Consider the following 13,797-nt stretch of genomic DNA (forward strand, 5'->3'; position numbering starts at 1 on the left):
AACCATATCCAATGCCATTAATTTTTTTTATAAGAAAAAATTTTAAAGATAAATAGATTATTCAGTCTTTTAGGTCAAAACAAAATGTATCGTACTTGACAGTTTAAGACAGATGACTGCAGATCGTGCATTTGAAATGATCCCAATAAATGATCACCGATAATACTCAAATTCAAAATTTTTTCGTCGAAAAAAATAATCTTAACCGATTAAATTAATCATTTATTAATTTTTTTTATAATTTTGGTACATGCAAAAAGTTGGAAGTTTCAATTATTAATTTCTTTTACTGCTTAAAACAAGTTTTTGATTTCATTATTAGCATAAAAACTCGGCTAATGGAAGCAAAATTTTTGGAATACCAACTTCCAATTTCCAAGAAATGCGAAAATAAAAGAAGTAGCAGTGCCAGTGACAAACATCCAAAGCTTCTTTTTTTTTTTTTCTTTTAGGTCCAACAATCATGGTGGGTTATTCTTTTTTCAGGAAAAGAAAAAGAAGACAAAAATAAAAGAAAAAAAGTTATAATCAATGGCGAGATTACAGGAAGACAATTTTTAATAAAGAAAAGAGTGACTGAGTGAAAATTAACTTGAGCTGGAAGCAATTATCATAACGCGGAAACCCGTGAAATGCGCCGAATATTAGTTAACTGCAATAAAAAAAATAAAAGTGTTACAGATAGAATGTAGAACAAATAATAAGATGGCCACTCGACCAATATCTGATGTAGCTTTTTCCCGCTTTGGTTCCTATAAAACGCTGTACTTCTTTAGATTGTGACATCAAAATAGTTTACTTTGCAGGGAGTCTCAAATCAGGTAAGTTTCTTCTGCAGGCAAGATGTTGATTTATTATGGTAACCCAATTCTGCCAGCTGTTGTAGTTTTACAAACTAACAGTTCTTGGTTTGTTAATGTTCAGTGGCATTCAGGGTAAAAAAAAGAAGAGAATGGGGGAAACAGTCATGCTCCATTTGGTTTTTGGAGTCTTGGCCGTTTTGGGTGTGTCCTTGGTGAATGCTGAAGATCCTTACTTGTATTACACCTGGACTGTTACTTATGGCACTCGCTCTGTTCTTGGAGTGCCCCAGCAGGTTGGTTTAATATGAAGTTGTCTTTTGTATTGTTGAAAGTAATGTATTTGATGTGGATGTTCTGTGGGTTTCTAAGAAAGTTCTGATTTTTTGTTGTTTTTGGAAGGTTATCCTTATCAATGATCAGTTTCCTGGACCAAAACTTGAAGTGGTGACTAATAACAACATTATCTTGAATCTCATTAACAAGCTTGACCAGCCTTTCTTGCTGACATGGTGGGTCTCTCTCTCACGCACACATTTGTTCTTCTGATTTTACACTTTGTTCTTTGCATTGAAATCCTGAGTCTCTTGCTGCTTTTCCTATTCATGAATCTTGGATATAGTGGGAAAATCAAGACTTGTCTTTTCCTGTAAATCCACTTCATTTCAATTTGTTAAACATATCAATGAAATTGTTTGCTGGTATTTAAAAATGGCTGATTCTTTTTGTGACTTTAAACCCTAATAAATTTGCCATTGTTTCTCCATGTTCACTTGATTCTGCTATCTAGAATCATGGCATTGTCGTAAAATGGGCTTATTTTAATCACAACAGGAATGGCATCAAGCAAAGGAAGAACTCATGGCAGGATGGAGTGTTGGGAACCAACTGCCCTATCCCTCCAAACTCAAACTATACCTACAAGTTCCAGGCCAAGGATCAGATTGGGTCCTACACATATTTCCCATCAACTCTAATGCATAAAGCTGCTGGAGGATTTGGAGCGCTCAATATATACCATAGAAGTGTGATCCCAATCCCTTATGCAAATCCTGATGGAGATTTCACTTTACTTCTTGGCGACTGGCACAAGACCAACCATAAGGTTAGTCTTCACAATTTTCTTTTGACCCCCAAAAGTTAAGATTAATCTTTCTAATTGTGAAGCAATAAAGCATTTTCCTCTTCCCCTGTTTTCCTTCTCCTGACATTGTTCTTAAATTAGAAACAATAAGTTAGATAAATTTTGTAAAGGCTTGCAATTTACTAAGTGCTCATTGTCATTCTTGCAATGCCAAAGTTATGTTTTAGGATATGAAAATTTCGAATGGGATTTGTGACAGAGCTGTTGGTTTTTAGCCAATTCTGTTTGGAATTCTGTACCTATTCTCCCTTCAAAAAGCATTATACATCCATCTAAAAGAGCTGCTAGCCAGTGAAAGCTTGTTTCTTGCTATTGATCCCCTTAACTAACATTGCTATGAAACAAAATCATTTGTTCTTCATTTTCATTTTGATAAATCTTTGTGCTGCATTTTATAGTTTAGATCATATTGGAGATTAGATGAAAACTTGGAAACTAACTAGGTGGTTAAGTGGCTGTCTCAAATTAGTTCCTGCTTCTCCAAGTTGTATTATTGTGCTTTTACTGATGGCATCTTTTGCATTTATGGATAGTAAACACGTAAATACCAACAATTTTCTATTTTTACAAGAATGCTAAAAAAATAAAATTTGAAAGCTGCATTTTTCTTGGAAGGGGCTGTCTCTATGAATATTTACATTCTTGCCATGCTCCACATGGGTTCCTGCCATGTGTAATTCACTCATCATATAATGTTTTCTCTTTTGCAGACATTGCAACAATCTTTGGACTCAGGAAAATCTCTGCCCTTTCCTGATGGAGTCCTTATTAATGGCCAGACTCAAACTACCTTTAGTGGAGATCAAGGTCGTTATTAACTTTAATTCATATAGCATTATCATCTTGTTATTACCAATCAAGTTTCATCATTTAATTCATGCAACACAACTCTATTTTGCAGTTTTCTCATTTTTTTTCCTAAAGAGGATCATGCCTTACCAAATGAGTTTTATTTTGTGGTGTTTCAGGAAAAACTTACATGTTCAGGATCTCAAATGTTGGATTATCCACCTCACTCAATTTTAGGATTCAGGGTCATACAATGAAGTTAGTTGAGGTTGAAGGATCTCACGTAATTCAGAACTTGTACGACTCTCTTGATGTACATGTGGGCCAATCTGTAGCTGTCTTAGTAACCTTGAACCAGCCACCAAAAGATTACTACATTGTTGCATCCACAAGATTTACTAGGATTGTTCTCAATGCAACTGCAGTGTTGCACTACACAAACTCGCATACCCCAGTTTCTGGACCCCTGCCAGCTGCTCCTGCACACCATTTTCATTGGTCAATGCAGCAGGCGAGAACATATAGGTACTAGTCAATGGAAGATCATATAGCATTTTTTGATTTATGCACCACTTCTTTCTTCAAATCAATTTAGAGTAAAAATGATCTTATTTGATTCTTTTTCCTTCGTTTTCTTGAAGGTGGAATTTGACATCAAATGCAGCCAGGCCTAATCCTCAGGGTTCGTTCCATTATGGGAAGATAACAACAACTAAGACTATTGTCTTGGCCAACTCAGCATCTTTAATAAATGGAAAGCTGCGTTATTCAGTGAATGGTGTCTCCTATGTTAATCCTGATACGCCTTTGAAGCTTGCTGATTGTTTTAGCATCCCTGGAGTTTTTAGCATGGATTCCATCCAGGACCTTCCTTCAGGTGGTGCTGCAACTGCAGCTACCTCCGTTATGCCAACTTCTCTCCATGATTTCATTGAAGTTGTCTTTCAGAACAATGAAAACGCAATGCAAGCTTGGCATCTTGATGGTTATGATTATTGGGTTGTCGGGTGAGTTACAATGCCCTGTTTGTTTTTTTTTCCTTGGCTTGATAGGTTCTTATCATTTCTATTACAATATACGCAGTTTTGGCTCTGGACAGTGGACACCCAAAAAGAGAAAAACCTACAATCTTGCTGATGCTCTTACCAGACACACTACTCAGGTAACCCACATCAAGTACCAAACACAAATCATTTTCCTTTTATTGATCATTGCTATGCGTGGAGGTCATGCCTTTTTATTAATTATCATTACTATTGGTAGCTCTTTGATCTGTTGTCATATTCCCTAGGAGCCATGGTTCTCATGTTTTCATTTCGGGTTTCGTGAAAAAGAATTGATGCTTCCCCTTTACTCTCATCAGCATTATAGCAATCCTTGATGTGTCCCCTTTAAGTGATTTTCTGCATTATGTGGCAAATATTTCAAATTATTGTTGAAAACAGAAATTCACTATCATATCATCATTTGCTGCAGCATTTATAAGCAATGCCATACAAGTTAATCATCCCAAAGACAATCACTAGTTTCCATTTCCTCTTCTAATTCATTGACTATCCATGTGCAAAATCCTGTCAGAACCTTGATCCATCTGTAGTTAATTGCAACTGATATTTTGGATATGTAATATTTAAGAAGATTTGGGTGGTAGTATTTGCTTATTTCAGTTCATTCTTTTAGGCCATCTCTATATCCAATCTGTTGCGGCTGCTGATGCTTTTTTATTCATTTTGGCAGGTGTATCCAAATTCTTGGACTGCCATATTGGTCTCCTTGGACAACCAAGGTATGTGGAATGTAAGATCTACATTATGGGAAAGACAATACCTCGGGCAACAATTTTACCTGCGAGTCTGGAATCCTGTTCACAGCCTTGCTAACGAATATGACATTCCCTCTAATGTCCTACTCTGCGGCAAAGCTGCAGGACGTCACCCTTAGTTTGATTAACCATCGATGCCTATCTGTTTCCGGTCATGAGTGTTTGACTGTGGAGAAAATAGATGATAGAAAAGAAAGTGGATTGAAATGGTTGGCCTTTTCTCGATTGTATATCACAGAAACATTCGATAAATTATCTATTCCATTGTATTACTGTATTAAATCCAAGCGTTTGAATTATATTCTGAAAAATTGAGGTTTTTTGAATTTTAAACCATCTGTATCAAGAGTTTGGTGTTAAGAAGGATGATTGTATGGATATATCTATGCATTTTGATGCCCAAGCTAATCATAAAACGGAAAATTCTTGATGGTTAAACTGATGAAAACATTGGCTAATTCTTGAATTGTAATCACAAGGAGATACGATTCCGTGAATATATATCACAAAGAGAACCGGTAAGATTTAAGATCTAAAAGAGAACCACTAGGATTTAAGTCTTTCCTCAGCAACTTTGGGCCATCAAAAATTTACCCAATGCTAATGAACTATGACCACATTAAATGCTATGCAACTTGCACGCAGGCAGGCTTGGAGCCGTTTCATTCCCCAAAACCCAAGAACCCTTCCTTCTTGACAGGAACACAGAAGCAATTCTCGATGCGTCATTACATCATTTTATCACCAAATTCATGATGGAGATGGATGAACAACACAGCTTATTTGAGTTAATTAGTATGCTTTTAAGCGATTTCAGCTAGAAAAAATCATAAATTTTATGCATTCTAAGGGGACAAAAATTACAAAGAGATGTCAAAAGATGACACCAAATTCACATCTCCACAATAGGTAGCTAGATTTACAATTTGTTTCTCTATGTCTAAATCGTCAAAGCTGTGCCTTGTGAACACCAGAAATTAAGAATGTTGAGTTCCGTCATGGATTCATGGGGCACATGCTAGGAATTTAATTTCACATGTGTTTGAATGCAGCAGGTTTTTACTTATCAGGATTTATTACTTATGCAGGGTTAGCCTCTTTAAGGTATTCATTCAAGTTTGAAGGTTCATTTAAATTTTAAAAAAAATTTGAATAAAAAATTAAAATTTATAGGGCAAAACTTTTAGATTCGTTCAAATTTTGAGCTGAATCTTGAATGCAAAAATTAAAATATGAGTTTGGTCCAAATAACATAAATATAATTAAATTATTACAATTATATACGTAAATTTTTATTTTAATATTTTATTTTTTTAAAGTGTATTTTTATTTTTACTAAATAAATTGAACTTAATAAGTGGGTCTAGATTTAATTTTTTTAACATAAGTCAAAAAAAATTTTAAGTCCAAAATATCAAGTTGGACGAACCTAATAAATAAATTTTTAATACCAAATATGTGTTGGGCTTAATTTTCCTCTATGTGGAGGAGGTGGTTTAAAACTAAGGCCCATTCAACAAGAATTTTTTAGTCATTTTATGCTTGGTTATAGGATTTTAAATCTTTATATGGATAAAAAAAGAAACAAAAGAGTGTGGCCGTAAAATAGAGAAAAAAACGAAGAAAAGAAGGTTTTATGTAGTTCCAGTCAAGTACTTTGATCAAGGTCAATTCGTTATCGGATTGAGTTAAAATTTTATCAATGTATTTACAACTCATTATTATTCAATCTAAATGGTGGAGATTGGGTTTTGAGTTTTCTACTTACTAATTTCATGGGTATTTGTTAATCTTTAAATTTATTGAAACTTCTCCAATTTTTTCTTGCAAGATTGTTTCTTTACCAAGATTATTTAATTTTGAGATATTGTGGTTTTATACCTCTAGTTTTAGCTAGAGAAAATTTTGTATTTTTATTATTTTGATAGTGAAGATTAGTTGTTACTATCCATGATTTTTACTCATCATTTTGATGAGATTTTTCACGTAAATTGCTTATGTCTTTATGTTTGTGGTTTGTTAATTTATTTGTTTGCTCTATTTGTTTGATTCCTGTTAGATTCACATAAGAGATGAATAATTTAATTTTTTTGTTGCGTGACATATTCAATTTGAATATTATTTGAGATTATTTTATTCCATCAAAACAGTATTAGAGCTTAGGCTATTTGATTTGTGCCTTGTGTAAAACAATGGAAGTCAATACAAGTAGAATGATTAATTTAAATGATTCAAATTAAAATGTATGAAAAGGGAAGATGAAAGATTTGCTTTATGTGAAGGATTATTATTTGCCTGTGTTTGCTACTGAAAAACTTGAAAATAAAATAGATGTGGAATACAATTTGTTTCATCGATAGGTATGTGATTATATTAGACAGTGGGTAGATAATAATGTTTTGAACTATGTTAGTGAAGAAATACATGCACACACTATTTGGAGTAAGCTTGAAGAGTTGTATGCTTAAAAAACTGGGAATAATAAAATGTTTTTAATTAAGCAATTGATGAGTTTGAAATATTAGGATAGAACTCCTATGACAGATCACTTGAATGCATATCAAGGTATTATTAATCAATTAGCTTGCATGAGTCTCAAGTTTGAAGATGAGATACAGGGCTTATGGCTTTTTGGTGCACTGTTGGACTCATGGGAGACGTTTAGAACAATGTTATCTAACTCAGCCCTAAATGGTATTATTGCTATGGATTTGGATAAGAGTGATGTTTTGAATGAAGAGATGAAAAGAAAGTCACAAGGTTCTTCTTCATAGTTTAAGGTCTTAGTCACAGAAAATATGAAAAAAAATAAAAACAAAGATCCGAAGAATAGAGACAAAGTAAGAGTAAGTTTAATAGATTTGCTAATGTTGAGTATCATTATTTTGGTCTAAAATGGCACATAAGAAAATATTGTTGAAAGTTGAAAAGAGATAACAATAGTGACAAAGATAAAGAAAAGAAGAATAGTGATAATAATGATGCTGATAAAGTTGCTACTATCACATATGACTTTCTTATTTATATGATGATGATGTTGTTACTCTTGCACACCATGAGACTAGTTGGGTGATTGATACCGGTGCCATAATTCATGCTATATCTTAGAAAGACTACTTTATATCTTACACATTTGATGATTTTGGGAGTATTAGAATAAGTAATAATGGCTCAGCTAAAGCCATTGGTATGAGAGATGTGTTCTTAGAGACCAATAATGGCACTGCATTGGTCTTGAAAAATATTAAATAATTTTTATATTCACATGAATTTGATTTTTATAGGGAAGCTTGATGATGAAAGATTTTGCAACACTTTTTATGATGGTCAGTGGAAGCTCACTCAAGGTTCTATGGTTATAGTTAGGGGTATGAAATGCTTTTCATTGTATTTGATGTAGACAAATGTATCTGATTTCATTATTAATGTAGTAGATAATGATGATACAACTAAACTTTAGCACAAGTGACTTAGTCACATGAGCAAGAAGGGTTTGAAGGTTTTGGCGAAGAAGAATTTTCTTTCTGGAGTGAAAAATGTATCTTTGAAAAAGTGTGATCATTGCTTGGTAGGAAAACAAACCAAAATTGTATTCAAAACATCCCATATATCAAGAAAGCTGGTATATTTGATTTAGTATATTCTAATGTTTGTGGTCCTATGAGAATAAAAACACTTGGTGGTTCCATCTATTTTGTGACTTTTATAAATGATCATTCAAAGAAGATATGGGTTTATACCTTGAAATCAAAAGACTAAGTGTTAGATGTATTTAAACAATTCCATGCTTTAGTTAAAAGACAAATAGAGTTGAAATCGAAATGCATAAAGACTGATAATGAGGGTGAGTACATTGGATCTTTTGATGAGTATGGCAAACAATAGGATATTAGACATAAAAGATCATCTTCTAAAACTTTTCAGTTGAATGGGTTAGTTGAAAGAATAAACATGACACTCATGAAAAAAGTAAGATGTTTGCTTTCATAAGCACGGTTATTAAAATCTTTTTAGGGTGATACTTTGAGTATAGTTGTACATGTTTTGAATCTTTCACCATGTGTTCTCCTAGATTTTGATGTTTCAGATAGAGTTTTGTCAGGCAAAGATGTGTCCTATGATCATTTGCATACCTTTGGATGTAAGATTTTTATATATATTCTAAAAAATGAGAGGTCCAAGCTTGATGTCAAAACTAGACAGTAAGTGTTCCTTGGTTATGGCCAGAATGAGTTTGGCTATAAGTTTTATGATCCAATATAAAAAAACTTGTGAAAAGCAAAGATATTGTTTTTGTTGAAGACAAGACCATACAAGATATTCAGAAGACTGATACATCAATTCCATAATGCAATGATGGTTTGATTGACTTAGATCTGGTTCTTCTAATACATGTTCCTATAGAAGTTGAAGATGTTAAGGATAACTAATGTAATACATATGATGTTAATACCAGTCCTACACAGGTTAAAATGGAAAATGATACCCATGAGCAATCACCAGTATTAGAGGTTCAACCAGAGGTTTTACCAAAAACTTTACTCAAGAGGTCTACTAAAAATCGACAACCTTTCACATAGTATTATGTTGATGAGTATGTGTTACTAAATGATAGGGGAGAATCCGAATGTTATGTAAAGGTCATGAAAGATGAACATAAGAAATAGTGGGTTGATGCCATGCAAGATGAGATAAAGTTTTTGTATGAGAATAATACTTTTGAACTAGTAAAGTTGTCTAAGAAAAAAAGAGTTTTGAAGAACTGATGGGTATATAGAGTGAAGCAAGAAGCATACACTTCACAACCACGTTTCAAAAATAGATTGGTTGTTAAGGGATTCAGTCAAAAGAAAGTTATTGACTTTGATGAAATCTTTTCTCTCATCGTTAAGATGTCATCTATTCATGTGGTTTTAGGTTTTACAGCTAGTTTTGATTTAAAGATCGAGCAGATGGATGTCAAAACTATTTTTCTCTATGGTGACTTGGACAAGAAGATTTACATGGAACAACCAAAGGATTTCATAATAAAAGAAAAAAAAGATTTTATGTACAAGTTGAAGAAAAGTCTTTATGGGTTGAAGCAAGCATCGAAACAGTGGTATAAGAAGTTTGAGTCAGTTATGGATGAGCAAGGCTACCAAAAAACTACTTTTGACCATTGTGTGTTTGTGCAAAAATTTTTTAATGATGATTTTATCATATTATTGCTTTGTGTTGATGACATGTTGATTGTTGGTAAAAATGCTTCTAAAATTGACCAGTTGAAGAAGCAATTGAGTAAATCATTTACTATAAAAAACTTAGGGCCAGCACAACAAATTTTTAGAATTCGAATTTATCAAGATAGAGCAGCTAAAAAATTATACATGTCACAGTAGCACTATATTGAAAAGGTGCTTGAAAGGTTCAATATAGATCAAGTTAAAGTGGTTAACTTTCCTCTTGTTACACACTTTAAGCTAAGTATTAATCAAAGCCCTTCTACAGCTAAAGAGAAAGAAGACATGAGAAGAGTTCTATATACTTCAACAGTAGGAAGTTTGATGTATGCAATGGTGTGTATTAGGCCAAACATAACCCATGTACTTGGTGTTGTTAGTTGCTTTCTATCAAATTCATAAAGAGAGTATTATAATGTAATTAAGTGGATCATAAGATATCTACGAGGCACTTCCGACTTGAGACATTTTTGGAAATGAAAAATCAATGCTAGTTTGCTATACTGATTCAGATATGGTAAGAGATGTTGATTTCCGAAAGTCTACTATGGATTATTTGATTACATTCTCAGGTGAGGCTATATCTTGGCAATCGAGACTACAAAAATGCCTTGCATTTTTTTGCATTTTTTACAGCAGAGGTTAAGTATGTTGCAGTCACTGAAGCATGTAAAGAGTTGTTATGGATGAAAAGTTCATACAAAAATTAGGTTTCAAGCAACAATGCTATGTGATATTTTATGACATTTAAAACGCAATTCATCTTGGTAAGAATTCTACTTTTCATTTAAAATCAAAGCACATTAATATGAAATACCATTAGTTAAGAGCTGCTTTCAATGATAACTTGTTTGAACTTGAGAAGATTCATACCAATCACAATGGTTATGATATGTTAACAAAGACACTACCAATGGAAAAGCTTGAAGTTTGTCAGTCAATCGTCGAAATGGCGATTCCTTTCATATAGTCGAAAAGGGAAAGATTTATCGGGCTTAGTTTCCTCCATGTAGAGGTGGCCTAAAACTAAAGCCCATTCACCAAGGACTTTTTAGTACTTTCATGCTTGGTTATAGGGTTTTAAACCCTTATATGGTTGAAAAAAGAAAAAAGAGAGTGTGGCGGCAAAATAGAGAAAAAATGGAGAAAAAAGAGTTTTGTGTAGTTTCAGTCAAGTAGTTTGATCGAGGTTAATCCATTGTCTGATTGAACTGAAATTTTATCAGTGTGTTTATGACTCATTGTTTTTCAATCTTAGCGGTGGTGATCAGATTTCGAGTTTTCTACCTACTGATTTTGTAGGTATTTGTTATCCCTAAATTTACTGAAACTTCTTTAGTTTTCTCTTGCAAGATTATTTTTTTTACCAAGATTATTCAATCTTGAGATATTATGATTATATACCTCTAGTTCTAGATAGAAAAACCTTTATATTTTCATTATTTTGATAGTAAAGATTATTTGTTGCTGTTTATAATTTTTACTTCTCGTTTTTTAAGAGATTTTTCACGTAAATTACTTATGTTTTTATGTTTATGGTTTGATAATTTATTTGTTAGTTTTATTTGTTTGATTCCTACTAAATTCACATAAGAGAAAGATAATTTTATTTTTTTACTGTATGACATATTCGATTTGAATATTATTTGTGATTATTTTATCCTATCAATATAAACTTGATTTGATCCATAAACACCTTTAACCAGGTGTAAATATTATTTCATGTTGCCTTTCCCTTCGCTAGATCTGTCACTGGGAGCCATTTTTCATGTCTGAATTCTGATTCTCTAAATCAACGAGGGTGACTTCCCTATCAAAACGCTTACTAGTTGACTTTGCAAGTTTAATTTTTTTAATCAAAACACTTACCAGTTGACTTTGCAGCTTTAAATTTTTAAGTAGTGAGTATATCATGCATGTGCTTGAACTCGTAATGGCTGTCAAAATTTATTTTATACAAAAGAGAGAAAGAGATAATAATTTAAAAATAAAAAAATTATAAATATTGATATTTAAATTTTAAATTTATTAAATATTATATTTTAAAAATAATTATATAAATTAATTAAATTAATATAATATCCCAATAAGATCCAGTTTATTAGTGAAATGAAAAACAAGTAATGATCATCAAAATTATAAAGTTTTTTCTTTAAAAAAAAAAAAAAATCGGTTCAAGACTATCCCATGAAATTGTTGCAGCCACTAGCTAGCCATGAGTAAGCACTGTAGTATTTGGGAAGCCAGCATGTGGATTCCATGAAAATTGATTAAGCATGTGCTGTGCTGATGATGAGATTGACTTCATTAAATTTGTTCACATACAATAAACTTAACAAAGCGAAGGTCATCACTCATCGTCACCCTTTCTTGGTAAATTAAGACTTTCCATTGGGATCGAAAAAAGTCATTAAAAAAAGGATTTTGCATCCGTATCCCATTTAAATAATTATGCTATGGAATGTGGAATAAAAAAATGAAAAATTATTTCATATTAACAGCTGCTAATTTCATGAAATAGTAAAAGAGAGGTAGCGTAATTAGTTTGTATTTCTTTATGATATAATTGTCAATAATTCAAATACGAAATTTAATTTAATTATTTAAAAATTTTATTTTTAACTTTTTAAACGATCGATAAGGTTTAAATTCAGAGCCATGACAAATACTTGACCCATACCAACCTCTCCTTTTCATAAGTATTATCATCAAATTTTATTTGAATTTAATTCATTCTCGGAAAATCTTAAAAGATTCATTTTCACATGGTTTGATAAATTCAAAATTTTCTTTTGAAATGCCCTAAAAAGTATCCTACCATGGGCGACAAGAAAAAAGAGTTCATATCCTTACTACCGTTTGTATAATCATCAAACACCAAATTCATGATAAAAATCAGTGAAAATGATCTTAAAGAATTAGCTAAAAGTTCCAAATTTGATACAACGTACGTGTAGAAAGAATTTATATCGAAAGTAGAAGAAACCATAGAAATCCTAAAGAACCTGATCCATGCAACCCTCCCTTTGTCTTCGGTTCCTGCTTCTTTTGCATGGGAGCAATGAGCAACAACATATTATTAACATTTTTTGTTCCATAATTTTCCTATATCTCTCTGCTAGGTCGATCTCTTCATTAAAACCACAATGAGACCCATTTCTCTCCGCGTTTGCTTTGATTAATTTAAACATGGAAGGTCAAAGTTGATTAAATCCTTGCCATGAATTATCATCCGTACTCGGCTGCACCGCTCCCGCTTCTTTAGATCTTCCTTCCCTTCCTCTCTCCCGCCGTAGCCGACGGTCACAGATCCAAGTTATCCAAATTCATAAATACTATTACTAACATCTTCACGAAATAGAGAAACAAATAGAAAAAAAAATATGTATTTTAAAATCTCTCATTGGAGTTGTGCTGATGTCAAGAAATTCTAGTGAAATTATCAACCTGGGGAATTATTAATTAATTAATTACTGATAATGGTGGTATTGATTTTTGGGGAATATTTTTCAGCTGGAATGAGTTGTGAAGGCTTATGGAGTGTGACCGTGAAGTGCGCCGCAAAAAAGCTTTTGCATGCATAGGTTGCCGTGTCCATGCTGGCATTGGATAATAATCTTGTTAATTCCCAGTGCTCTCTTCAAACCTGTTATATATAAGTACAAGGATGTGTTCCTGTTTTTGTACACGACTCCACCAGGTCTCACATTTTTTATCGCACTTAAATCTCTTGGGGGAAGACTAAAAATTTTGGTAGGTCTCTTTCTTTACAATATTTCAAGGCTAGACTTTACATTATATATATATATATATATATATATGTATGTATGTATATGTATGTTTGGAACATAGGCTTAAAGCTTGATATTCTATGATTAAACTTTGACTATAATTCAAGGATACAAAATCAAGTAAGAAATTATCTATTTGAGTATTTGTTGTTTCTATGAAGCTCATCTTGTTTTTCTATTTTTTTTTTTAATTTTAGGGCAGCAATTGGTGGAAAATACTTCAGAAAAA

General features: G+C 32.5%; 1 protein-coding gene across 1 annotated transcript; it reads left to right on the plus strand.

Moving 5' to 3' along the window:
• The first annotated feature begins 679 nt into the window (after nt 1-679).
• Nucleotides 680-4,853, plus strand: LOC111316214 (protein SKU5 SIMILAR 14-like). The gene is made up of 9 exons (XM_022918228.2): nt 680-821; nt 925-1,096; nt 1,203-1,312; nt 1,635-1,905; nt 2,655-2,751; nt 2,913-3,258; nt 3,375-3,740; nt 3,817-3,895; nt 4,471-4,853. Exons 2-9 carry the CDS (start codon nt 953-955, stop codon nt 4,672-4,674), a joined length of 1,617 nt encoding a protein of 538 aa, XP_022773963.2. The 5' UTR covers nt 680-821; nt 925-952; the 3' UTR covers nt 4,675-4,853.
• Nucleotides 4,854-13,797: the final 8,944 nt, after the last annotated feature.

Source organism: Durio zibethinus, chromosome 24 (assembly GCF_047325235.1).
Source record: "Durio zibethinus cultivar Kanyao isolate XHJ-2024 chromosome 24, ASM4732523v1, whole genome shotgun sequence".
In the NCBI taxonomy this organism is placed as follows: domain Eukaryota; kingdom Viridiplantae; phylum Streptophyta; class Magnoliopsida; order Malvales; family Malvaceae; genus Durio; species Durio zibethinus.